Here is a 26,468-nt window from a genome sequence, read left to right on the forward strand (position 1 = left end):
TACTACAGATGTTATGGAACATTGGGTCCATATGTACCCAGCTGAATACCCTTGTAGCAAACTGGCATATCCTTTGGATGAGGTCATCGACCATATGTTAATGACATCATTGATCATGTGTGAGGTAATCTGCGAGGTCATTGGCAGTGCATTGCATGAGCTCAAGTTATAGTTAGTTCGGTAAACCATAACTGATGAATTTCAGTGTTTTTAAATGTTGGTTTATACAATTACAACAAATAACTAGAACAGTCTTAGTTTTTTACCAATGATTTTCTATAGTTTATTTTTAATGTTAAACAAAATATTCTTGCCATACCCAACTATAACGTAACTATAACCTTTGTTTTTTTCCCTGTGAATTTTAGATCCTATTCACCTCACTCCCACCACGCAGCATAGCTTTTGACTGTGTGTAGTGTGGGTGTTGGACGCAAGGCCTGCGGCCACCCGCCTGTGTGCAGCCTACACCTCACTACACACTGTGGCTGTGCATGGCACAGGGTTCCCAACACCACCCCCGTTGCTGGCAGCCAACCCCCTCCCCCCCCCCCCAACACTCCTCTCCACAGGTGCCCAATTCACCACTTCGCACAGCCTTCAGCTGTGTGCTGCATCGGGTTGGCTGCAGGGCCTACACTCCACTTCCCAAGCACATTTTCCATCTTTTTTGTTTTTTTTGTTCTTTCCTCTCTCAGTACTCTCGCAGTACCGTAGCCGAAGCACCAGCCGTGGTACCGCGAGGCTGTGTGAGCTTCAGATGTTGAGGTTTACATGATCTCGCAGTATCATGGCTCCTGAGGTACTTCACGGGGGTCGCACTTGCTCCTGTGGGACTCGCAGTGAGAGAATTCTTTATTTTTTATTTGGTCGCGGGTTTTGTGGGTGGGGTATCATTGTATTGCCTCAAGTGGGCGAGAATATGCTTACCCTGCCCCTTGTATCTCAATTGTTTTGTAAACCTAGAAAACTGGACAGAGTCCCCGAGTCATGAAATGGTGGCTGTAACATTTCCTTTTTATGTTACAGCCAGACACACAGCTCTTTCCTCCCTGGACTGAAAGGGCCAATGTGGACAAAGCCCAATCAGAATGCTGTATTTTTTTTAATTTGCAGTAGAGTGGAAGTCTAGCGGAACAAACTATCTAGATCTCACTATAATTAGATGCTAATTTTAATTAATAAAAAGCAGTTTCTGAGTAAAGATATAACTGCACCTGTGTTAAAGATAAAATATATATATATATAATCTCTACCTACCTACCGGCGGTCACCAGTAGGTAGTTATAGTTAGGACCTAGTTACCATAGGAAAACTGTAACGTTCTTTTCCCAATAACTTTGGCGCCGGTTGACCAATCTTCGCAAAATTTTCAAAACTGGTGGGGCGCTCTGGTCAGCTCCTATCCTGAAAGTTTGGGAGTGATTTGTCAAGCGGGTGCCAAGGAAAAAAAGGGGGGGGGGGGGGGCTCCAAACGCATTTTCCCCATGTTACTTCCCGTAGGAAATTTTAGACCCGGCTACAGCCTGCTGAACGGAATTACACCAAATTTGGCAAAAAGGTAGTCCTTGGTTCAGAAAGCGCCCTTTTTTTATTTTTTAAATTGTGTAAATCCGTTCAGTAGTTCCTGAGAAAGTAAAAAAATAGAGGTAAAAAAAATCAATTTCTCATAGGAAACTTTAGACCCGGTTATAGCAAAAACTGCTGAACGGAATTACACCAAATTTGGCAAAACGGTACTGCTTGGCTTAGAAAGCGACCTTTTTAAAAATGGTGTAAATCCGTTCAGTAGTTTTTGAGAAATTTAAGAAATAAAGATAATGATATCTAGAGGCACGGAGGATCCGCGCACCCTCCCGATCACGAGCTTAATGCTAAGTGGCTGTCAACACTTCAAACCAGGAAGTGTTGGCAGCCATCTTGTGCCTCGGTAGAACCGAGGAACACGAAAAAAGAAAAAGAAACTCGAAAAACAAGAAAAGGGGGCAGGGTAGAAACACCCTGACCCCCGAGGCCTGCTCAGGGTGTCCCACAAGGACCCCCAGGGCCCAAAAAAGCATTTTTGTAAATAAAAAAATTGGCGAGATTCGCGCACCCAGCGTCCGAAAATAAAATGTCATTTGAGATGTCATCAGTGATGTCACTGACCATGTCATGAGTGATGTAATATGTGACGTCATCAGCAGTGCATTGCGGGGGCGCGAGTTTTAGTTAGCGGAACTGACTATAACGGGGGAATGTCATGGGTTTTGGGGAGTGCAATGTCCAACTAACTATAACTTTCCCTAAAACCTATAGTTTTTTCAGTGAATTTCTAAGGTTTTTTAAATGCTAATTTTTAACTATAATGTGCCTAAAACCTATGGTTTTTTTCAGTGGAGATTTTTTATATATATATATATATATATATATATATATATATATATATATATATATATATATATATATATATATATATATATATATTCTCCCCTGGTTGGTACTGCATAAGTACAGCTAAAAAGAAAATAATATTAAATGTACTTGTGTGATGGGAGTCCTCAAGAGGGCGGGCACATGGCTTTGCCATAGGCCAGGCCCTGCGGCTAACCCCATGCACAGTGGGGTAGGGCGATTGGCCACCTGCAGGGGGTTGGCTTGAGGACATGCCCTGCAGCCAACCACGTTCAGCGCTTGGCGGAAGGCTGTATGTGGCAGGTGGTTGGCAGCCTGTGGGGCATTGGACATGGGACCTGGCAAGCGGCAACCCCCTGCTGCATTGTGCATTGGAGGGTCCTCGTCCTTGGACCCTCCACCTCCGTGTGGACAGCTCCTGGTGGCCTGCTGCCCTCGGAAGCCCACCCACCCCGACGGACCACGCCAGGACCCTCTGCATCATTCTAGACTCCTCCCTCACCATGACTGGCCAGGTCAACGCTGCCGCATCCACCTGTTTCAACTCTCTACGAATCCTCCAAGACCTTCAAGCGGATACCACCCGAAGCAAGAAAAACTGTCACCCACGCACTCATTACCAGCAGATTGGACTACGGAAACGCCCTCTACGCAGGAATCCACAAATTCCTGCTACAGAAACTCTAGACCATCCAAAACACAGCAGCCAGACTCTTCCACGGTACCCCACAACACGAGCACATGACCCAACACCTGCAAGACCTCCAATGGCTCCCCGTCGAGAAGAGGGTAACCTTCCAACTACTCACCCACACCTACAAATCCCTGCATGACGTCGGACCAAAATACCTCAACTAAAGAATCTCTTTCCACGCACCCTAAAGAAACCTCCGCTCCGCCGACCTCGCCCTAGCAACAACCCAGCGCATCCGCAGAACCAGAGCCGGGGAAGAGCCTTCTACATCGCAGCCAATCCTGGAACGAACTCCCAGTCAACATCAGACGCTCCCCCACCCTGCACACCTTCAGGAAGAGCCTCAAGACCTGGCTTTTCGGCTAACAGATCTGCGGACCCATACACCCCCTCCCCCAGCGCCTTGAGGCCCTCACGGGTGAGTAGCGCACTTATTAAACCTGACTGATTATACAGGCTTTTCGCATGTGCGGCAGGAGGGTTGGTTGCAGGGCAGGTCCTGTTGGCAAGCCCCTGCCACACACTGCCTTCGACCATGGTCGGTGGGGGAGGTATTCTGCGCCTGCATTGGGTGTATGCAGCCCTTGCCATGTGCTGTTTGATTCCACATCACTTATGACCAGTTCTGTGACCTTACTGAAATCTGAAATTACATCATTTCCGAGTCCTGGATACTATAATTGGGACTGGTGAACTTCAGCGGAGTTTTGAGTTTGTAAACGTCTGTTCAAACATAACATTTTAAACTCAAAAATCTACTGAATAAAAGGTTACAGTGACATTGTAAATGTCAGTTCCAACGTAACCTTTAATGCCACTTTAACCTTTTCTTTTCCTCAAGTGACTTTCTACGTTTTTTAAATAATGCATAGTAAGATATTACCATACGCAGTTATAACGCAAATTTAACCTTTGTTTTCTTCAGGGACTATAGATATCTAGATAAATGTGCTGAGGGTACTTTCCTATTTATTACCATTGTTGAGCTTGGGGAAGCCTTGAATGGGTCTTGATGGTTCTTCACTCTCAACAGTGGTAATAAATGGCACATTTGTCACTGCACATATGGATATATTGTTTATGTTGCTGTATTTTCCCTGCGTATTTGTTGCAATAAAAGTTCACCAAAACCAGGATTCAATTAGTTAAATTTGTTCAACAGAAGGCCTATCCAGTGTGAATTTACCTTTCTGGAGTTGTCACTCTGTGTAAAGTAATTGTTAAATGTAGTCTGTGAGGAAGTAAAGAATGATTTTCTAATGTTGATTTACTATGCTGTCGTGACGAATTCAAACTTGAACCTTGCCCTGAAGTTTAAATGTGCATTTACTAGTAGAGGTGCATTAAATAACATACAATCGGCTACATTTATTTTCACTGCCATGGAATAAATGGTCATAGGTATACTTTGCGTCTGTGGGCGTGGTCTGTACAGGTTTATATTTGTATTTGACTTTATAGCGTGTTTTTAGTAAAGATGTATTACGATATTCTACTTTGGAAATGATTGCAAAATTCAGGGCAAAGTAAAGACCTAGACCAAAGAGAATCAATAAGTGAGAAAGAAAAGGACAGTAGTAACAGTCCTAATAATGATAAAATGGTGAAAGTCCTGGGGAGTTCTCAGAGTTGAGGGAATTATGGGTCTAATCCACTGACCAGCGAGCCTGTGGGATGTCTTGAGGGGCAGGTTGTTCACTCAGACCTTTGAGTCTTGAGGATATCTGCTGTAGCGGACCTCCAAGTCCTGCATGATGCCTCACCAAAGGTCCAGAAGAGGCCCTTTTCTTCTGCTCAATGGGGATGAACCACCTCATGAAATCTTGTTGGTCATCATGATGGCCATACCCATACCCATATACAAATCTAGGGAGCCTAAAATTGACCAAAGGGTATGTTAATGGGTTACTGTGCTGCCACTTTGCGCTGATCTAACATTGTTTCCTTTTAGTCATGGGACTTGGTGAAACAGACGCAGAACTACCTGAAGCTGCTGATCCACATCATGAATGGCGATGGTGAGTCCTTTCCCCTCGTTTGTTCATGCACTCAGAGCTTGATCTTTCCTTCTGTTGATGGTTTGTGGTGGACTCGCCTCAACAAGCTCTAGTGCTTGTCACAAAGGAGAGTTGAGGCAGTTGCAGCCGTGTTTTTGCCATGTTAATGTTAATATTATGATAATGTGAATGATGGATTATATTTATAGAGCGCCAATCACTGAAGGTCTCTAGGCGCTTGCATTGTGGACCATGAGCCAGGGGTCCCTGGCCCCGAGGATATACAGCGCACAGTAGGTGGATTTAACCAAATGCCTCAGTAAACAGGATGGTTTTTAGTTTCTTCCTAAATGGGAGTAGCGTGGTTTCCCTGTGCATATTGTTCGGGAGCCTTTCCCAGATCTGGAGAATCACACCTGGGAGCCTGATCCTCTTCCCCCCCCTTTCCCCCGATGTAGCTCTGTTAAAGCGCGGGCAGGTCAACAGGCTAGCCTCCGCTGACCGGAAGTAGCTTCCAGGCACATGGGGCTTCAGGTGATCCTTGATATATTTGGACGCAGCTCCATGCTGTGCTTTATGCGCAGTGTGCAGACCCTTGAACCTGACCCTCTGCTTGATAGGGTGCCAGTGTAGCAGTTTTAGCAGGGGGGTAGCATGTGCTCTTCTTGGTAGTTTAAGAATCAGCCTTGCCGCATTATTTAAAACCACCTGAAGTTTCCCCAGGAGTTTGTCCGGGAGCCCTGTGTATACTGTATTGCCGTAGTCCAGACGTGACAGAATTCGGGCCGTCACGACGGTACACATAGTAGAGAATGACAGCAGGGTCCCGAACTTGCGGAGTTGCTGCGTCAGACCAGTGCAGCTTCCCACTATATCTGATACCTGATTGTTTAAGGTTAGTTTAGTGTCCAGTTTGATGCCCAGGCTCTTTACGGCTGGCACTGGTGTTTGGGTGGTGCGGAGCTCTTTGGGCCAGAAGAGGTTTGGCCAGGGTGAGACATCTGTAGTTGGAGCCAGCACATTTGTCTTATCCGGGTTTACCTTCAGTGAGTTAGAGGTCATCCAGTTCATGGTGAGCCGGAGGATATTCTGGATGTTGAGCTGTGCTTGGGGACAGTTATCAACTCTTACAATTAACTGGGTGTCATCAGCGTAGTTGAACACCTGACAGTCTAGTTTTTACCAGTGCTTCAACCAACGGCTGGAGGTAAATATTGAATAGCAAGGGGGATAACGCGGAGCCTTGTGGGACCCCCCCCCCCCCCCAACGCGGAGCACCCTGCCTGGACCCACATTCTCCTAGCTGGACTTTTTGAGACCGATTTTTCCAGGAAGGAGGTAATCCACTGGAGTACCGTCCCGGTGACTCCCAGCCGTCGGACACGGGCCAGCAGCTGTGCATGGTCCACCGTGTCAAATGCGGCTGAGAGATCTAATAAGATCAGTGCTGAGGGAATCTTCTTGTCAGCTGCTAGCCTCAATTCATCCAGCACCGAGAGCATCACCAACTCAGTGCTGTTGTGTGCCCTGAATCCTGCTTGTCGTGTGTGTAACAGCAGATGTTCTTCCAAGAAGGACGAGAGGGCTCTGAGCACATGTTGCTCTAGAACTTTGGCCAAGAAAGGCATCTGAGAGATTGGTCGAAAGTTTTTCAAATTGTTCACGTCTGCCCCAGCTTTTTTCGGCAGTGGGATCACCATGGCTTCTTTAAATTTTTGAGGTACCTTCCCTGTAGTTAAGGAGAGATTTATTAGGGATAGCACTTCTGACTCTACTGCCGGAATAGCTCTTTTGAACACCATAGGGGGGCAGGGATCTTCAGGTGACCCGGATTTTACTTTGGCCACAATGTGGGCTAGACCATTTGAGTCGAGTGCCAGGAAGGTTGAGAGAGAAGCGTCTAGAAACTCTGGCAGGTCCACCACTGATAGGCAAAACCTGCATTACCCCCTGCCCCCTATTTCAGTATTGATGGTTTTTGACCTTGGCTAGGAAGAAGTCCTGTACCTTTTCACAGTCCGCTTGGTTAGCGACCGTCCTTTGTTCTTTTGTGCGACTCAACTCCGTACGTTGAAGGTCTCTATCTGAATATTTGTGGCCTAACTTCATAGTACACAGATTTGGATCTAATGATTGATTTTTTGTAGAGGGATAATGTTGTTTTATACTTCTCCTGGGATTCTAGGTCGTATGATTTCCGCCAGTGCCTTTCGCATTGATGGAGAACCTGTTTTTCACCTCTAAGTTCTTACGTGTACCAGGGGGCACCCTTCCGACTGTTTGTTACCCTTTCCCTTTGCGTGGGAGCCACCATATCCAAGGCTACCCTTAACCCAGAAGTGGGTGGGGGTGGGGGGTATACCACTACCACTACCACTATCAGGCAAGATGATTTAAGCCCGATCTTAATCTCCAGAGTCCCTCTGCCCCATCCAGGCTGTCCTCAATTATTTTCTCGGTAGTAAGTGACCTGCGGCTGCAAACTGCAACTCCGCCCACGCTCTTGTTCCCCTGCCGATTATACATTAAGATGTCTTCTGGGGGAGGGAGGCCACTATAGCGGGACCAGAGGATTCCTCTAACCAGGTCTCCGTTAGTGCGAGGAGGCCAAGCTCCTTTTCCTGGAGTAATGTAAAAATCTCTAAATTGTGCTTTTGGAGAGACCGGGTGTTCAGAAGAGCGGTCTTTAGGACAAAGGGTGCCTCTAACCCCGAATCTGTAGCCCTATCACCCAGCATACCACTCCTCGGTGGGTCTCTGGTGTCCACTAGCAGCTTATTTAAGCAGAGATTTTCTACTAGTGAGTCTGGGAAGGTCGGTGTGTGTGGTGTATTTTTTAGTTTCATAAGTTCTTTCCTGGAGTAGGCCAATTGTTGACGCGCCTGCTGCGCGGCCATTCAGGCTTGCGCCTTATGTAGTGCGCTTCAGATGCCCCTTACAGTTACCGCCACAGCACGTGTCCCTGCGGACACTGCCACTGTCTGCTTTTCGCCGCTGTGCGTCCCTTCAGGCATGCACCTTATGTAGTGCCCTCCCGCCTCCACACTAGACCGCTAACTGCAGCCCAGACCGGAAGTGGTCCACCTCCTTATCCTGCCCTCCATTCATTCGACACTCAAACGCCGCAATGGACCAGGGCGGGTGGAATTGAGCAGTCATTGAGACCGTGAGTAGCTCTTAAATTAATTATTATTTCCAGTCCGGTATAAAAACAGTGCAGATATCAGTTCAGTGATATGTTTTTAAAAGTGCTTCAGATGCCCCTTACAGTCGCCGCCACAACATGAATCCCTGCAGACACTGCCACTGTGCTTTTACCATCCTGTTGACTATACCAATATTCGGGCACCGCCTCTGCATTGTGGTGATATGGAACCTCTTTTTGATTCTTATAACAGCTAGGATGGCTAGCACCGCATGTGCCTTGTGCTGTGACCTTCATCCTTCCCACTCCCACCCTATCTGCTGATCATATGGAAGATCTATTATGGACTGGAGTGTGTTATCCTGTCTTCGATCTGCTGCCCTTTCTTGTCTGAGACTGTCCTTGGGCTTAGTAGGAACTCCCTAGTCTTCATCTACAAAACCGTGTCCGAGGATGGAGCCATTCATCGGGGGCACTGTGTATCGGCCATTGTGAGTCTGTCCGAAGGACTAATTGCACATTGTACCAGGAGTAGGACAAACTTCCTGCATAATTAACAATGGCGTCTGCGAAGGAAGTGTACAGTATAGCGTCCTTGGTCTTTCTTTCACAGGTTGCTGAAACCTTATCGGGAACTATGGGCTCGGGTAGAATCTTGTGTAGATGAAGGGTTAGGTGAGGTTGGACCTCACCTAAACCTCTCATCCACACAAGACCATTTACTGTCTGCATATATTCCTGTTGGATTGGTGTAACTCATTGGCACAAAGTGGCACACCCATCAACCCCTGCCCATCCCTACCCTGACATCATGTGAAAAGATTAAATGTTTCTTAACCTGTGGCTGCGATATCTAAATAAAAATTGCACAATCTGAGGATCAAGCAATATCAATCTGAGCAAAAGTTACAAAACTGTTGTCACTCTCTATAACAGAACTATTTTTGCAAAGAAATTGACAAATGATCCACGTGTTTTACAGACCCTTATTGAGGGACACTGATAAAATATGCAAATATCTTCTCTATCTACTGAGAGAGCCTGACCCACGCCAGGACTGATGGGCATCAGGTGCCAAATAAATGTTAGGCACGTTGATGCCAAAAGGTTAGACCGTTCAAAAGGGCAAAGATATTTGATGTATACCTTGTTAATCAGACTCCGACAGCAACAGTTATGAAAGTAGTACATAACCATGTTTGAATTTATGAAACTACTTCATGAGTCGGGAAATAACTATGGCAGCAGATGCCTTGTGAAATGCGAGTGCTGTATTGGTGGTAGTCTAAGCAAAGGAGTATTGGGATTCCACCATGAGATGCCAGGTATAGACACCATTCTTGTCAGAAAGGGGTGGCAGAGACAGGCAGTCATGGCTGTATGTATAATGAGATTGTCTCTAACGTTCCCTCTACAGAATTAAGTCAATTAGGTGATCTGATGCGACCTCAACTCTTGCATTCTGCCAGCTCTAGTGGCTGTTGAAATTCTTGCAAGGACTTGAGATGACTGCAGGTGCTACTTGAGCATCCCTTGGCAGGAGTCTGTTGTCTTCTTGTTCAGGGTGGCTCTGCACTCCCATACTCTGTAACAAATGGCATCAAGTTTGCAGTAAGTGCATTATCGTTGGGCTGACTGGAAGCTGCATGGCGATTGGCTTTGGATTTCACTCCAATTCGATCAGTCAGACTTCTTACTTGTGGTAGTGCGGGCCTGTCCTCGTGCAGGTTGTAAGAGACCCTTGACCTGCATGGCCTCCTTGACTATGACCGTGCCCTAGAATCCAAAACCAAAAGGGCAGTGCTGTGACTGAATATTTTCCCTAGTTGGACGTGTAGTTAATTTTGTCTACTGATGTCAATCTTAGGGGCTACATGAAGTTGATGTCACCTGCAAAGAACAGACAATTGTACTTCACATCTCATGTGCCCAAAAGCGACAACATTGGTCTTCTGCCCCAGCTGCACCCCTCCCTATTTGTACAGAGGAGTAAGCCCCCAATAATGCTGATCTTCTTTATAAGCTCCAAATATTACTGACCCTAACTTTCATAACTCTTTACCTGACCTGTTCAAGTTGTCCTGTAAATTACTGCATGTTGGTATGTGTCCATTTACTCTCCAGTTTGGAACTTTCATCTTCCCACATTGGGGCATGTTGCTGCAGTGTTAGACATTAAACGCTGCCCTAGGCTTGTTATTCGACCAAGCCATTTGTAGTGCACATAACTTGGCAATGGTTAGTCACAGAATTACTTATAGTGAGTTAGCTGTATCTAATTTGGCATGCTTAAGAATGGGGCCGAGGAGTGTCCTGGAGCTCCAGGACACTCCGTTTCTTTTATCAAATGCTGTCTTAAATATCAGCTTGTAAGAATCGCTCACCATTGCATGTATCTGCTAGAGACTTCTAGCCGCAGATTCCTTACCGTAGAGTAAACTCAAGGCGTCGGACTCGATCCGTGGATATATTTTTTTTTTTCTATGAGCAGTACCCCTGCGCGCCTGTAGGCGGTGTCATTCTGCTCCATGTGGCGTCCTCCACACCGGAAGTGATGTGCATAGCCTATATAGGCACCACACCAGTGCGCTGACATCAGTTCTTTTCTTTCCGCAGTAGTTCGTGCCGATCTGGAGACCTACCTACTTACCCTTCTGTCTTTTTATTTTTCTTTATCTGACTTTTTGTCAAGTTTTTGTGAGTCTTTTGTCTCCTGCCCAACTCAGACACAGCGTCATCCGGCGCAGACTGGGGCGGACTTCCCATGATGAAGCCAGTGCCTTATTCGTCTGAAACATTCAGCAGAGATGAGGGTCACCCTACTCACGAGGAACCAGGGTACATATTATATATCTTATTTAATATAAGACGTTTAATTGGATGCACGCTGCACAGACTGTCCGATCACCTCCTACATACAGGGTGCCCGGCTGGGCCCCATGCAAGTAAAATTTCCTCCCCTAACTCAATTGAGTCACTTCCTTATGGGTGTACACCTCACCGCTCTGACAGAATACCATTTTATACCCAGGTGTCCCTTATTGCTAGGTCCTGATGACACCTCCTACCCTAAGAGGTCGAAACGCCATCAACTTGCTTGTGAAACAAACCAATGTACTCCGCCGCCGTCATTGTTACAGGAGGCTGTAAATGACTACTGTGAATTGATTAGATGGTCGTTTTTTTGTTTTTTGGAAACCTTAATGTATGTCACTACCTGTCAATTGTGTATATATAGGTTCTGCTGTCACTTGGGACACCGTACACTTCTTCCTTTCTATTGTTGAGGGATTTTTCTTCATAAATAACACACAGCATTTTACTTGCTGGGCTTTTTGAGTGTTTCTTCTGAGCTTGTACATCTTCTCCCTGATTATCACCATTGTGCTTAACAAATGCCATTATAAGTATTATTGTTCCTGTTTTACTTTTTCCACAGGCACCATTGTTCTTTTTTTTAAAAATATATTATTCGTATGAAAGGCTCTTATGGATACTGTTGTATATAGATTTGTGTTGGCTTTCTTTCGAGTCATTTCAGTTACTTATCGTCCATGTTGGTTCTCTGAAATGCTTAACACATGTTCCTCTAGTAAAGCCTGCCTGCTCTCTGACACTACCAAGAGTGAGCTAGGGGTTTATTATTGTGGATGCAAAGGGCCTATTGCGAGCATTGTGAGATTATTGCACAGTGAGGCCTAACTAGCCACTTTCCTACAGAATTGCAACAGCCATGTCTGGTGGGATCGTGGACCCTTTGCCAAGCGGCTCTGCGCCTTTGCACATGGCTGGAATGTCAGGGCATATGCCTGGTGGTTCAACACCTGGCGGACCCTTTGAATACTAGTGTGAACGAACTTGGCCAGTGATGCTTAGCGGATCACGAATGGAGAATCTATCTGAAGATGGCGCAGTGTCTTTTTCAAGAATGGGGGGGCTTTGGTTGGATCTGTTTGCAATGTCTGCAGTCTTGCGTGATGGAGTTTCCAAGGCCGCTCTAGCTTGGAGACGCATTTGGTCTCTAGTGGGGCACAGGCCTCCTGTTCACCTTCTGCAAATACCATCTCCCAGAGTTCTCAAGAAGATCAGAAACTAACAGGCCCAAGTAATTCTTGTTGCTCTGGATTGGGCATCGATAGTCTGGTATCACGATCTGTTGAGCATGAGCACGGGTCCTTTGACCAGGTTGGCTCTTCAGGAGGATCTTTTGTGGCAGCAACAGGACCGGGTTCTGCTCCCGAACCGGAAAACACTTTGCCTTCATGTGTGGAGAATAAGCAGCAGCAGTTGACCGTTTTCGTCCTTCTGCCCGAAGTCTGCCATGTTATCTTATCAACCAGGCGCCGCTCCACCCAAACTGTATACGCCTGCTGTTGGAGCAAGTTTGTGGCATGGGGTAAAGACTAACCAGTTGATCCTCTTCCTGTGCCCCTTTCTCAGGTTCTTTTGTTTATTTGTTTCTTAGCCCTGGGGGCTCTGCCTTTGGCACTTTGAAAGGTTATCGTTCTGCCATCTTGGCATTTCTGTAGTTGCCAGATCAACCTCCCCTTTTCAAGTCCTCTATTGTACATAGGTTTTGAAAGGTCTCTAACACATGTTCCACCTTCACCCTTCATTATGCTACAGTGCGACCTTAATTTAGTCCTTGCATTTGTCATGCGTGTTCCTTTCGAGCTATTACACAGCTGGCTCCTTGCCATCAAAACGGCCTTCCAAGTGATGCTAACATCTGCCCAGAGGGTCAGTTAGCTGCAGGCCTTGTCATTTCAGCTGCCGGAGCTCACTCTCTATCCAGACAAACTGGTCCTTTGGATAGAGCATCCTTTCTGCCAAATGAGGCAACTTCTTTCATGTAGGCCTGTCCACCACACTGCCTACCTTTTTGTTTTAATTTTTATATAAGCTCTCTAAAGAAGAGGAGAGACTACATCAGCTGGGCCCAAAAGGAGCATTGTCGGTCTATCTTGACTGCACAAAAGAATTCAGGTGTATGACCAACTGTTTGGGGGTACATCAGAGCCCCAAAAGGGGAAGGCGGTGCAGAAGCGGACCATCTCAGGTTGGATAGTGGTCTGCTATGCATTGGCTAAAAAGCAGCCTCCTAAAGGATTGCATGCTCGCTCCACCAGAGCCAAGGCTGCGACCACTGCGTTAATTCGCAGAGTACCTGTTCTGTCGGGCAGAAACGTGGGCCTCCCTGCACATTTGTATGAAGCAGTACTGCTTGGATAGTCAGGTCCAACGAGACCAGCATTTTTCCCTTTTTGTCCTACAGGATTTTCTTGTATAAATCAGTGTTGCTATCCCACCTCTGGGATTGCTTGAGTGTCTATTCTAAGGTAAGGAGTCTGCAGCTAGAAGTCTCTAACAGATTAACATGTTGCTTACCTTTGGTGTCTCCTTATCTGGTAGAGACTGTCTAGCTGCAGATTCTTTACCAACCCATCCATCCTCCCTGCTCTGTGAACAAGTTTCAGAGTAAGCGATACACACCAGTGGTCAATGTTCTTCATGGCTTACCACTCCTAGCGTGGAAAGTCACGTAAAGAAACTGACGTTAGCACGCTGGGGTGGCATCTATATAGGCACTGTGCATGTCACTTCCATTGCAGATGCTGCCACGCAGAGCTGAATGACGCCACCTACTGGCTCACTGGGGCGCTGCTCACAAAACAATTTCCGGATCCAGTCTGACACCTGGGGATTATTCTATGTTTAGGAATCTTCGGCTAAATAGTTTTTATCAGATAAGGCATTACCGAAGGGAAGTAACTTGTTTGTCTGTTTTTATCCTTGCCTCATCACACCTTACTGCTCAGGTTTCAGGTTGTGTATTTAAGATCCACTCTAAATTGACTAATTGTTTAAATGATCTATCTACGGTGAGTGACCCTGGTAATGGTAAAACATCTTACATTTCATCTCTGAGAGGGCTCCACCATAATACTGTTTGTAGCATCCTCCTTTCCTTTATGACTGAAGTGGCTGTTCAGCTAGTGGACAGGCATATGGACCTGCAGGCCTTGGATGCATAGAATAATGGAGGCAGTGGACTGAGTGGGTTGCTGGGCTTTGGATGGGTAGCAGCATTTGATTATTGCTTTTTTTGATCTGGTCCACATTTGCATGTCTTTCCTTTCTTTCTAAAGTAGCATTGCATGTTAGTTTGACTCCCTACTTTCACGTCTTCCAGGAAATGTTTGTTTTCTTCTTCGTCTGACACATTGTGTTTGTCCCTCTTTTGTGTAATAGTGCACCTGGCCTAGATACCATATAGTTGCCACCAGTGTGGTTGTAAGTTGTCTGTGTTGCAGGTGCATTACACGCCTTTAAAATTTCTCGATCTTTATTTTTTTTTTTCACTGAACAAATCCACCTCCCCCCAATAACTTTCCAATCACATCAGACCCACTTAGAAAGGAACTCATTGTCAGAAATGACCTGGCTAGGTAGGGTGGATCCTCATTAATCCTAATTGGAAGTACAAACGCTCGGGAGTGGGAGGTACCTTCATATTCTTTGCTTTCGAGGTATAATGCCATACTAACACTATTCTTCTTGACCTCTGTGTAACGAAATTCACCATCCCTCGCTTCAGCCACTCCAATCACTGCTGTACATTTTTTTTTTCTGCCTTTTAAGAGCAAACTATTACCACTCTCCCAACCTTTGTAATCCTTTATCTGTGTTTGCTGTCTTTTTTGTGCTATTTTCATCATTTAAAATGGAGAAAAAAACCTGCAATATTTAAACAGTAGGACAAACTACATCAAAACTATATTGCTTGTTTTTGAATTACTTTATGATTTCAATATTTTAATTCCATTTTAGTTCCAAACATTACAGGCATCGTTTAAAATAATTTTTTTTTTCCCAAAAGCCGAACACTCTCTCCTTGTTGCTCCCTCAACCCCAAATTGAATTTAGTTTATTGCATAGTTAATTAAAACCATAACATACAAGACCATCTCACTAACAGGAGTTAAAAACAGAAACCTACTATTTAAAAAACAAAACCATAAAAAAAAAAGGCAGATTGGTTAAAATGTTAATTTCAAAAGATCACTTTATTAGTAAGTGACAAGTTATATCAACATCATTATAGTACCAGAAAGAGTGCATAATGCAAAAGAAATCATTAGAGGGATAACCTTAAGTTTATTCAAATGCCATTAGTTGGATTCCTGCATGAAGGGGATTTATGCTATTTTTTAAAATAACTTTTTCCCAGCCAGATATAAAAAATTTGTATATCGACAGCTGACCTTTGAATCTGTGGATTGCAAGCATGCAGTGAAAGCTTGCCTGCAGGTGCGAGTTCCCTGGTCATTAAAGTTTTCAAAGAAGTGTTTTTCTTTTATCAATCCTGGACATACATAGACAATGTGGACAATATTCTTAACCCCATTATTGCAAAGTCTGCAGGATGTTCTTGTAGATGCTTTAGTCCATTCATTTTCTTCGCCTCCGGTTTTGCCGAAACGGTAGTTCATAAAGTCGATTTTCAATTTTCTGGACCAGCCAGATTCTAAATAAGGTTGGATTTTAAGGTTTTTGTATTAATTAATTACTGACCAGGCGTGGGCTGTAATGGCTATTTTCTCCTTATCCTTTAAAACAGATACTTTCTTTATCTTGTTAATACATTTTTTATAAGCAGAGTGCGGAAGAGATTTTGCCCATACTGATTGAATACCTAATTCATTTATTTCTGTGTGTGTTGGCCGGAGTTTTCTCGTTCCATTGCAACTCCTGCCACAAGGCTTTACACAGATGATTTTTGGAGGCAGTTCTTATTCTATTCCACGTTTCCACGTATTTCCCCATCCTTGCTATTGTTTGGTTAGTGAAAACAAATTCCAGTCTTATTTAGGCTGGCGATGCTTTCAGAGGTAGATGGAAAAGTGATCTAAATACTTTGGAGAGGATCACGTTTAGGAGAGCTGCATCCCTACCACGGAGGACTTCACTACCATATGAAATTGCTGATAACAGCCTTTTTGAAATCACTTTCAGTAATGGTGCCTAACTGGGACCTTCTAGAGTTATTTGTAAAAAGCCGGAGTTAAGGAAGTAGCCTTTCTTTTGAGAGCCATGTTATGTGGTTTAAAGGCCGCCCGATCAAAATGAATCCCCAGATATTTATACGTGGTTATCTGCTCCACCTGGTTGTTTCCTAAATGCCATTTATACTACTTCTTTATTTTCCTGCTAACTTCCATAATTTTTGTTTTTTCTTTAAGTTGTCTGTCAAGCCATTTCTTGTGGAATATATAAAACGTTGATTTATGAGTCTCTGTAAGACCCTGTAGCCTGATTTTCAATACCTTGGCATATTTTCTTCATTTGGCAAAACAAATGGCATATGGTTCCTATTTTGTTACAAGCATTTTTCCCAGTTAATTTTTTCTGTACATGTGCAGGATGGTGGAGACTAACATGGTCTATGGTATTGCTTCCCTACAGCCTCGTCCTTTGCTCAGCCTGTGTTGGACATGGAGACCACATGTATTATTGCCTTCTGTATGTGTAGTAAGAAGTGTGTTCAGTACTTGACTGGTTGCTTAGGAACCCCTTTTGATTTCTTGCATGAGTGATGCCTAAAATGGAGCATGGAAACAACCTGCCAGAGATCAATTTGAATTGCAAGGCTCTTCCAAAATAATCCCGATGCCCTTTGTTTTGGCCCATGCTAGCTGTGACGGGTAAAAGACAAAAGATCACTGAGTTGAAGAGACAGTCCCTGTCCTGTTTGTCCATTCTATCCCAGAGCTGTGACACTAAATATATTAGGAAGTAGCTGAATGAGGAAGCATCTGCCTCTTTATTTTTTGTAAAAATAATTGGCGCTTTTGTTTTGGGTCTCTTCTGTCAAACTGCCGCCTTCCTCCTAACTCTAGAAGACAAACACTAGCTTCACCAGTCTGGGAGGAATATGAAAAAATCAGGAACTTACTGAAACCTGGCCAGTGGACTATACAACTTGATATAATGTGCTTAGGTGCCATTTATATTTATCTTTATGTATGTAGTGTTTTATAAAGCGCAAACACGACCATTCTAGTATCCGAGCGCTGGCCAAAGAAAATGCTGCTTTTAGTACAGTAAAGACCTATATCTCTTAAGATGTGCTTGTATTTAGAGTTCGAAGAGCAAGGTATAAAACAGTTGTATACAATATCAGATAGAAGGCATGAGAGTTTCAAAAGAGTTTATGTATCTAGAGTTTCAAAAGCGAGGCAGAAAACAATAGTGCACAATATTTAATAGTGTGTATGACCGTTTAAAATAAAGTTCTCTTATGACACTTTTTTCTTGTCGTAAGGCTTTCACTTCGTTCTTGAAGAGCCAGAATGAGGTAGTTGCTCTTGTTGATAGGGAGTTCCATATTTTTGGAGCAGATCCGGCAAAGGTGTGGCTGTTTCCTTTTTTTTTTTTTTTTTTTTCTTTTCTTTAAATCTGGCTGGTTCAAGTAAGCGAGATTTAACATTTCTAGAGTCTCTTCCGCCTCCTGATAACTTGATCCAATATGTCATGTATTTTGGTCCTGGATTGTCTAAGGCTCTGGGTGTTAAGCATTCCACCTTCAGTTGAATCCTAGCTTCAACTGGGAGGCTCTGAGCGATGGGGAAATGTGGTCCTAACTGATGCGGTGATGTCTCATCAACCAGTACCCAGGAACTGGATACCGATGCGCTTTTTTGTTTTTTGCTCCAAAGTTGAAGGGGTCGCTGACTACCAACTCACCTTTTCTAGGTTCAAGACCAGGAAGACCAGGCCCCACAAGAATTTATCACTTTCCAGTCCCTTGGAACTGGTGGACGAGCAGGTTGTGAAACATGATCCTGGAATTTCTGCAACCTACTGCGATGAACTGCCTTGAGACTTCTTTGACAGAAGGGGCTGACTGACTGCTGAAGAGTGATGTTTGTGGTAGCTTTGCGTAAAGGAGAAACTGATTACAAAATGGGGACTGCAAGGAGCTGGGACTGGAAGAACAGAAATTTCCTGGTGCGGCCTGAGAAGGATCTGCGCTGGCAGTCCCTGGTGTGACTTTTGATCCTGGTTTCGCCTGCAGTTTGCCCCTCAGCAAGATAACTTGCTCCCTGGCTCTGTGCCTGCTGCTTGTGAGCACTCTGTTCATTTCGCTTGACCAATCCACACAGGATTGGTGATCGCTGGTGGTGAGGTCTCGTGTGAACAATAGAGTACTGACCAGACCGAAAGTACAGAGATGACATGGCGTCAAGAAGCACAACTGCACACTAAATGTAAATATTTTAAAATATAGGATATGTAGGAATTTCTCAGTTGGCTTGACTGTCCACAGCATCCAATGTAAAGATGCAGATAGAAAGTTTTAATTGATTATTGTATAGGCGACCTCCATTGGAATTTATGAAGTCACATACTTTCTTAAGAACTAAAAGTTATATTCCTCTCACTAATTGCATAATGGTACATATTTGCGACTAGGCACACTTCATGCACTCTTGATAGGTATCTTTAAGTTTATCACTTACTTATTCATTTTGTTTTTGTTTAGCACCGAGTATTTGTGACATTAAAGAAATTTGCAATCCTGGCTAGTTGAGTGTCATTAGTTCCATCTTTAAAAACTGAGGAGAGAGTAGGGCGAGGAGGGGGGGGCAGAGGAGTGAAGTCGATTGACATTTGGAGACCATGCTTGATGTGGGAGGCAAAAACCTTTTTGAAGAGGCTAAGAGTCCACTTTCTTCTGAATTATTGCAGGGTGGGATGACTCCTCAGGTATGGGCTCTGTAAATTACAGATTCGGGTTCCCAGGAACCATATGGTTTAATGCATTTCAGGTTGACAGCAGGGAGTGTAGTGTGGTGATCACTTCTTGACTTAATTTGGATGAAGCCACCCACATTTTGTAAATGGAATGTGATCAGAATTATTTTTTCGTGTTATTGAGTATCTTTCAAGACTTGGGAAAGTAATTCTTTCGGTTGTAGTCTAGTTTGGGTCCTCCTTTTTGCATGGTCTTGTGTGGATGTTCAGCAGAAGCGTAGCCCATGATGATTCTTGGGACACCAAATGTCACGAGTTTATCCAGAGAATAGTGGGAGCCAGCTCTAATCTGCTGTTTGATTTTAGCACCAGTGAGGTTTGCCAGCGTTCCTGGAAGTTCCAGTAGCAGTCTGTGGGCTAGTGTATTTTAGGCCCTAAAGAAGTGGAGTGAGAAGGATTTCTGGATGACCAGCACCAAAGGAGGAAAGAAGGTCTTTCTTAATGTTTGGTGTTGTGGTCTATGTCCCCTTCCTAGTCTGTCATGTAAGGTGATGTTTGAGTCCAAGTGATTCTTGTAGCTGGCACATCACCCTACGCTTCCATGCATTTACTGTTGTACTGGAGATTTGAGTAGTCTTTGCCAGCCACACTTGATTGGTGATGTGTATAATGTGTTTAAGAGTAGTTTTTGAATGCTTTTTAGTGCTACTGACTTGTCTTGTTGAAATAAATCATTTTGTGTTCTTGTGATAGCTCTACCGAGTGTATACATGATCGTGGATGCCTTACCTAGCAGAAATGGGTTTTTATAGGCCTTTGTCCTTGTACCTTCCTTGCACACCACCTCAGTCTCTGTTGTAAGCTGAGGTATGGAGGCTTGAGTAATGGGAAGTTTGTTTGTACAACAATCTTTGGTATAACTGGTGTGATATCAATTTGGGCTGTTGAGTTCAAGAACATAAAAGATGGGATTAACGCAGCAGAATTAGTAAGTATCCATCAATACTTGGGGGAAGTGCTATGCTGGACTGTCTGCTTCCTACACCCCTGCTTCCTGTATCTCCGAGTGGCTATTGATGTTCATGTGCAGAACTCTGTCATTAACAGTACAAAGCATTGGGTAACCCCTGAAACCTCGCTGGTTGCTGTCTGAGCTGACCTGTGAAAAGGAAATCCCCACCAGTGCTTTTTACAGTCGTGCCCCCAGTCTGCCCCTCACTGGACAAACCTTCCACGTCATTTTTTTATGTTCTTGTGAATCCACCATAAAGAGGCTTGTATTTCTTCTCTTTCTGATTCAGATAACAGTGGTTTATTGGTGCACTGCATTTCCGGCTGGGACCGAACCCCTCTCTTCATCTCCCTGTTGCGTCTTTCTCTCTGGGCTGTAAGTATTTGGCCTGTGGTTTTGAACTGCATGTGGGGGTTGGGTGGATTCTGTTGAGCACTTGTGCGAACACCTTAACGCTTCACATAAAAGTAAAGAAAGCAGTCGAACATTGTTCCAATCCAGTGTTCAATACTGCTTAAAAGTATAAAGTGAAAGAACGTCTAAATACTCCCTAAATGTCTGCAAGAGTCGAAACTCTCAACCTGCTGAAAGATCCAGAGAGGAACGACTAATTCCTTTCAGGGACATTTAAGTGAGACAAGAGAATAGGTCTCTTAAAAGATCCTTAAAGTGCTTTTCATAATTAACCAGCATTAAAAATGCAACAGGTCTAGTCTTTATTAAAGTTAAAGCAATTCTGTTTGTATTCTGTTTTTTTAGACTATGGGTTACTTTGTCTGCCTCTTGTGCAATGAAGCAGCAATCCTAATCCAACCTTCTATATAAGAGCTTTTCCGCCAGTTTTGTTCCTAAAACAAAAATAGCTGAAAGAAACTGAAATTAACAAACCTTTAATGAGTAAAGCGTTCTGGGAGTTTGAGGTAGTATCATGATGGCTTCAAATGAGTTCTTGGAGCATAACCTTGTTTTTGATGGAACGCCTTCTAGTTTGGATGTGCATAAAGGTGGCTTCTAAGAAGGTCCCCTCTTGATGATGTCTCTCTCAGTGCCCGTCTACGAGCATCTTTCGAGAGATCCATTTTCTTCCATGTCTCCTGGCATTGATAGGAATGCTGTCTTTGGGTTCTTTCCCATCTTGAAAAACTCATTCTGTGATGTTTAGAAATTGTATGGAGCTGTTTTTGATGTAATGGACTGCCAGTACTTGGACCTCTCCTTCTCGCCTCTGCAAAAAAACAAAAAAAAAACTCTGGCTCATTTTTTGTTCTGCAGGATGGGATGGTCCATGTGTCCTTGGAGCCTGCTGAGATTCTTTACCTGACGGTGGCCTATGACTGGTTTTTCTTCGGGTATGTACTGCACTAGGCCACTTTGGGGACCGCTGGTAGGGTAAAGGGTATGGAGGAAGTGCTTTTACATCTTTCTGGTTGTTCCACTGAAGTAATCCAGGGAATCCAAGTTTGGATTGGGGCCCAGTCTGTCTTCAGGTGGTGATGCAGGAGCTTGGTGAGGCTGGGACAGAGTAAAGGTGTGTGTGTGTTCACTTTATGTTGGAGGATATTTTATTAAAAAAAAAGATGTGTACATTTTAGGCTCTTTCAAACACAAGAAACAATTGGGGTGGGGGTAAGCGGGAGAGAAAAGGGACACGAGTGAAAGAAACAAATGTGGAATGACCCCTTTTGAGAGTCTCCCCCATCATGAGGCCTAAATAGCCTATTCTGGATATATAATATTTTTTTCTTGCCTTGCAGACACATGCTCTGCGATAGACTTGTCAAAGGTGAAGAGGTAAGTTGTATTCTCTGACCTTATGCTTCAAACAAATTATTGTAATTGTGAACTGAATCCCTTCTATGAAAACTGCTGTCTTCCACCAGGGCCTCATGTTCATGCAATGGTAAATTACCTTATTCCCTGCACTAGATGAGTTATTTCTCTGTGTATAACTTGCTCATGTCAGCACTCTGCCTAGTCTTTAATTGTATCCAATTACATCCATGTGCTGAGCATGGATCTGAGCATTGCCAAGCAAATATTTTCCATTAACTATTCAATTTATGGTTTCTTTCTTCAGAATTTAAATGCAACAGTTTTGATGAAGTTAAATACTTAATAGATCCAGTGATCATCCATATGTTCTTGCATGATCACTCGTACGATATACATTACATTGTTCTATATTTCATCTAGTGTGGAACTGCTGGGGTGTAAGATATAAAAATTGCTCTTCGATAGCTCAGTCCCCAGTTGAGGGTGCTGGCAAATTGCTTTCGTATAGTGAAATCTTCAGTTAAAGATGCTGGCCTAATGCAGGATACCAATTTGAAAAGATTAGTATTTGGTTTTAATTTCAAAATGATTGTGGACATTTACAAACGCAAATCTGAGTTGAGGGAGTTTAGAACAGAGTTCTAGGTTGGTGCCAAAATCCCAACTTTTGTGCAATAGTTGTTTTTATTAATTCTCACATTGGGCGACAAACTCTTTACCGTAGACTCCTCTGGGAGCCAGTAGATTTTACCTTGTTTTGAAAATAAGAGGTTAAGATGCAGGATGTCATCAACCGTTTCAATTTTTCTTGACTTGTTGAGTGTCATTGCAGCAGCTTATCACAAGGGTTCTAAATGAATAACTAGATAAGCTACAATAAAAACACCTCTGAGTTGTTGCTTCTCTAAATAGTACAGCAGGAATTCCTGTTTGACTGCTCTTTCCCTTCAGGATTGTGTATGAGATGTTTCACAGCAACCCAGCTCCGCTTTTTTCCCCCTTTGCTCATGAAATGCAAATAATCTTTGAATGGGTCCTTGTTTGAGGTGCGATATCCGAGAAAAGGGAAGTAAAATCTGTTGTCTATTGTTGTTCACTAACAAACCTTTACTTAGCTAGCAGTGGAATTCTAGTAAACTAACATTACTTTCCCACTTCCTGTCCTCCATCGCCCTTTGCAGTGACTTTACCTCCATTGTCCTACCATTTTTCTGTTTTGCTTTTCCATTTCATTCTTAAACTACATTTTTATTGGTTTTACTACTAAATTCACTCTGGCTGTTTTAGAGACTCCCATAATTAAACCATCACATTCAAATGTTTTGGTCGGATTTCCCTTGTTCGAGGTGGATGTGGCTTCAGTCTACCTTGACTAGGTCTCTCCTAAAACCCTCCTTTTCAGCGTATGCATCTCTCCGAAACCCTTGCACATATTCACATAAATTCATATATTTCACCTATTTTCTTAGGTGGTACCTTAGCCGCTGTCGGAATGAACACATGCATTAATTCTACTTATCCTGTTTTGACCAGAGACCTCAAAGCTCCTAAAATATGAGGGGTGGGGGTGAAGGTGAGGTCTGAGGACCTGTCTATAAGGGCAGAGTTTTGCATAGGATCACAGGCCTTCCTGCAAGTCATTTGACTTGCTGACCCTTTTTAGGGATTCCCCCCCTTTACCTGTGACCCACCCCCCCCAATCTCTCCCACCCACCTGAACATCTTCCCTGTTGACCTTGGCTTGCTTTCTGCTTCTGTTCCTGCAGTCTCTCCATCATGTTTTATGAATGTGGTTAGCAAATTGAACTGAATTCAGTCATAAACTAGCAGTCAGCGAATCGCTCACATAACCTTGGAGACCTGATTTCTTGGCAGTATGTCTGTCGTGGTACTGTGTTCTCGAACCTGCAAATTCCTTATGTTTGATTGTTAGATCCTTGTCTGTAGGGAATTCCAGTAGCCACATTTTGTGTGAGCTGTGGCTCTAGTGATGTGTGTCCCTTTGGTACCTGCTCAGTGATTTAATGCACTTCATTAGTTCCAGGTGGGGTATAAATGGAATAATTTGTCTATACATTTCTTAATATCAGAGGGGCTTCTCCTTATTTTTAGACTATCACACTCTCTCCCTCTTTAATACAGGAAAAGGTTTTTCCTTATCTACTTTCCTATCTACAGTGGCCAATTGCAAGGAGCTTTTCCTTGTTTTGAATGAAGCTGATCACATCCCATCTATCCAGTTTTGTGATCGCATCAAAAACCTGCTTTTGTTGTGGCATTTCCTTCTGCTTTGGTTAAGTTGAGCACCACTCTGTATTTTCAGCATAACTTTGGAGATTTGGAATTTGGCTTCCGTTGCCAGCATTATGTACAAATCTATTAAATTAAACCGGGTAGGAAAGGCATGAACAGTGAGGCTCTCCATAGGAGTGTTTTAGGTGAAGATGTCCTATCCTGCATCTGGTTCTAGCTAACCTGTCATTTCGATCCTAAGAGGGCACTCGTATTTTTTATATTGATCGGGCCAAAGAACATCAGGTGGACAATGAATACCTGAACAGCAGCATACACTTTCACCAACCCATCAGACTTCTACTCTCTGCCTCCCCCTCGCACATTCCCCGCATCCACAACAGCCATACTAGAGGCCGCTCATTCTCCTACATCACACCCAAGACATGGAACGACCTCCCTCAACACATCAGACTCCTACGCTCTGCCTCACCCTCGCGCATACCCCGCATCCACAACAGCCATACTAGAGGCCGCTCATTCTCCTACATCGCACCCAAGACATGGAACGACCGCCCTCAACACATCCGATCCTCCTCCTTGCTTCTTGAGGTCTGCAAGAAGCTGAAGGCCTGGCTGTTCGTATAAGCACCCTGGGGGGCCAGAAGCCCACACACCTGCCCAAGCACTGCATCCCCCTTCTGGTGATTAGTTTGCTGTACACATCAATATATTATAACATAATCTCCTCTTTGTAGTGCTCTGTGGGGCAAAGAAGGGCAAGGCTGAGCAGAAAAACACCATCTCTCAATAAATCATCCTCTCAATTAAATTTGCTGCACATTGGCTAAAAAGCAGCCTTTAGAAGGTCTGTGGCTCACTCCACCAGGGGAATAGAATACCCCTGCATTGCCATGTGGACTCCCTAGCCTGGAAATCCGTCTGGCAGCTGAATGGGCATCAATGTACGTACACACTCCCTTGACAATCTGGTCCGTCAAGACTTACATTTTGCCCGCTGGGTCCTTTCAGGACTTTTTAGTTTGAGCCGACCCACCTACTTGGGAGGTATGCCGTTGCTTAGTATTCGTACAGCATTTCTATGTTATGCTGCACCATGATTGTTGCACCTTCCCGTTCTCTTCCTGCAGTGTAACTTCATAGGTCGTACGCTCTCTTCCTTAGGAAGGACTTGCTACCCATTCTCCCCTCTGAGAAACCAGATAATCTGTAGACCTGCAGCTCCTGAGTTTTTAAGCATTTTATTGTGATTTTTCTTAGTATTTATTCTTTTAAGTGCTCTTCTTTAGTCCTATTCCTGTCACTGAGTAGTTCTCTCCTGTAAGAGTTCAAAATGGCAATTATTTATGGCCCATCTGCAGAATCTCTCCCTGCCAGACCCAGAGTTGCTGCCTCTTGTTTTCTTTGGTTCTGGGGACTGGCTTTGGTTAGTTCCCCACCTCCTGCTGCAGTTCTTGCTGTTTGTGATCTCCCCTTCAATGTCAAAGGTTGTGCCACGGGAGTCTCTTTAGTCCCTTTGTTGTTATCATAATGGACCTGACCAGTACATGCAAATAGCAATACGTTCAGTATGCCTGCGAAGCTAAATGCAACACGTTTAAGATGGCACCGCGACACACGTCCAGTTTGCTCATGTTGCTTCAACTTTGTGTAGAGGGTCGAATATGTCCTAGGTCTCTAATAATTTGTAACTCCCTTCGGACTTCAAAGTATGTCTTTCCTTCCCCGCAGTTCCTGCTGCCAGGAGATAGGGCTTTACTTTTTCTGTTTGGACTGTGAAATGGAGGCGCATGGAAGAAGAGGCCGATGTTGTATCTGGCTGTCTGGCCCTTACTTGAACAATGCCCTGTAGCATTATCGTAGCCCTCCCACTTGCCTTCTGGTCACTTTTCCCTCTTTTATTCATTTGTATTTACATTGTATTCAACTCTAGGCCTGTTGAACCTTGTGTTGACAGGCTTAGTAGGGTGGGACGAGGTTCAGAGTGCATAAGGGAAACATTGAAGATGCAGTTTATGGTGGAAGGTAAATACCTTCATCACAAACTTGAAATGTATCTTGAAGTTGGAGTAAACAATTAACTGTGGGTTGTGAGAAAAATGGGCTGGCTAGGTAGGTAGTCTGCAAATGAAGACCAGTGCAAGTAGTTGTGAATTTTGAGATCAACCAACCCAATTGCTCGTCTTTGTTTTATTTGAGCCTGAGAAAACTGTTTGTCATCCACTCTTCGTTGTGCGATGACAGATGTCTGTCCTGGTTAATCTGCCATTCCAATGAGGTGGATAAAATGAGCACTTTTGGCACTGTTTCTTTGAGTTTTATAACTTAATTTTATTAAATTTTACAACATTGCAGCATGGTTATGCAACCCAGAAAACTGTTGCTCAATCCCACACCCACCCATAGCGGTCACCGACTGAATTACTTTACCCATCACTAACC

General features: G+C 44.0%; 1 protein-coding gene across 4 annotated transcripts in view; it reads left to right on the forward strand.

The window, feature by feature from the left end:
* The window catches only part of MTMR14 (myotubularin related protein 14), a 182,080-nt gene that overhangs the window by 56,104 nt on the left and 99,508 nt on the right, over positions 1-26,468 (forward strand). For all 4 annotated transcript variants that reach the window (XM_085624263.1, XM_085624264.1, XM_085624267.1 and 1 more), the window contains exons 10-13: positions 5,040-5,106; positions 20,290-20,375; positions 21,273-21,349; positions 21,755-21,791. In XM_085624263.1, the coding sequence (XP_085480389.1) occupies positions 5,040-5,106; positions 20,290-20,375; positions 21,273-21,349; positions 21,755-21,791 (267 nt within the window). The remainder of the gene's footprint in view (positions 1-5,039; positions 5,107-20,289; positions 20,376-21,272; positions 21,350-21,754; positions 21,792-26,468) is intronic.

The sequence above is a fragment of the Triturus cristatus genome, chromosome 9, assembly GCF_964204655.1.
Source record: "Triturus cristatus chromosome 9, aTriCri1.1, whole genome shotgun sequence".
NCBI classification, from domain to species: domain Eukaryota; kingdom Metazoa; phylum Chordata; class Amphibia; order Caudata; family Salamandridae; genus Triturus; species Triturus cristatus.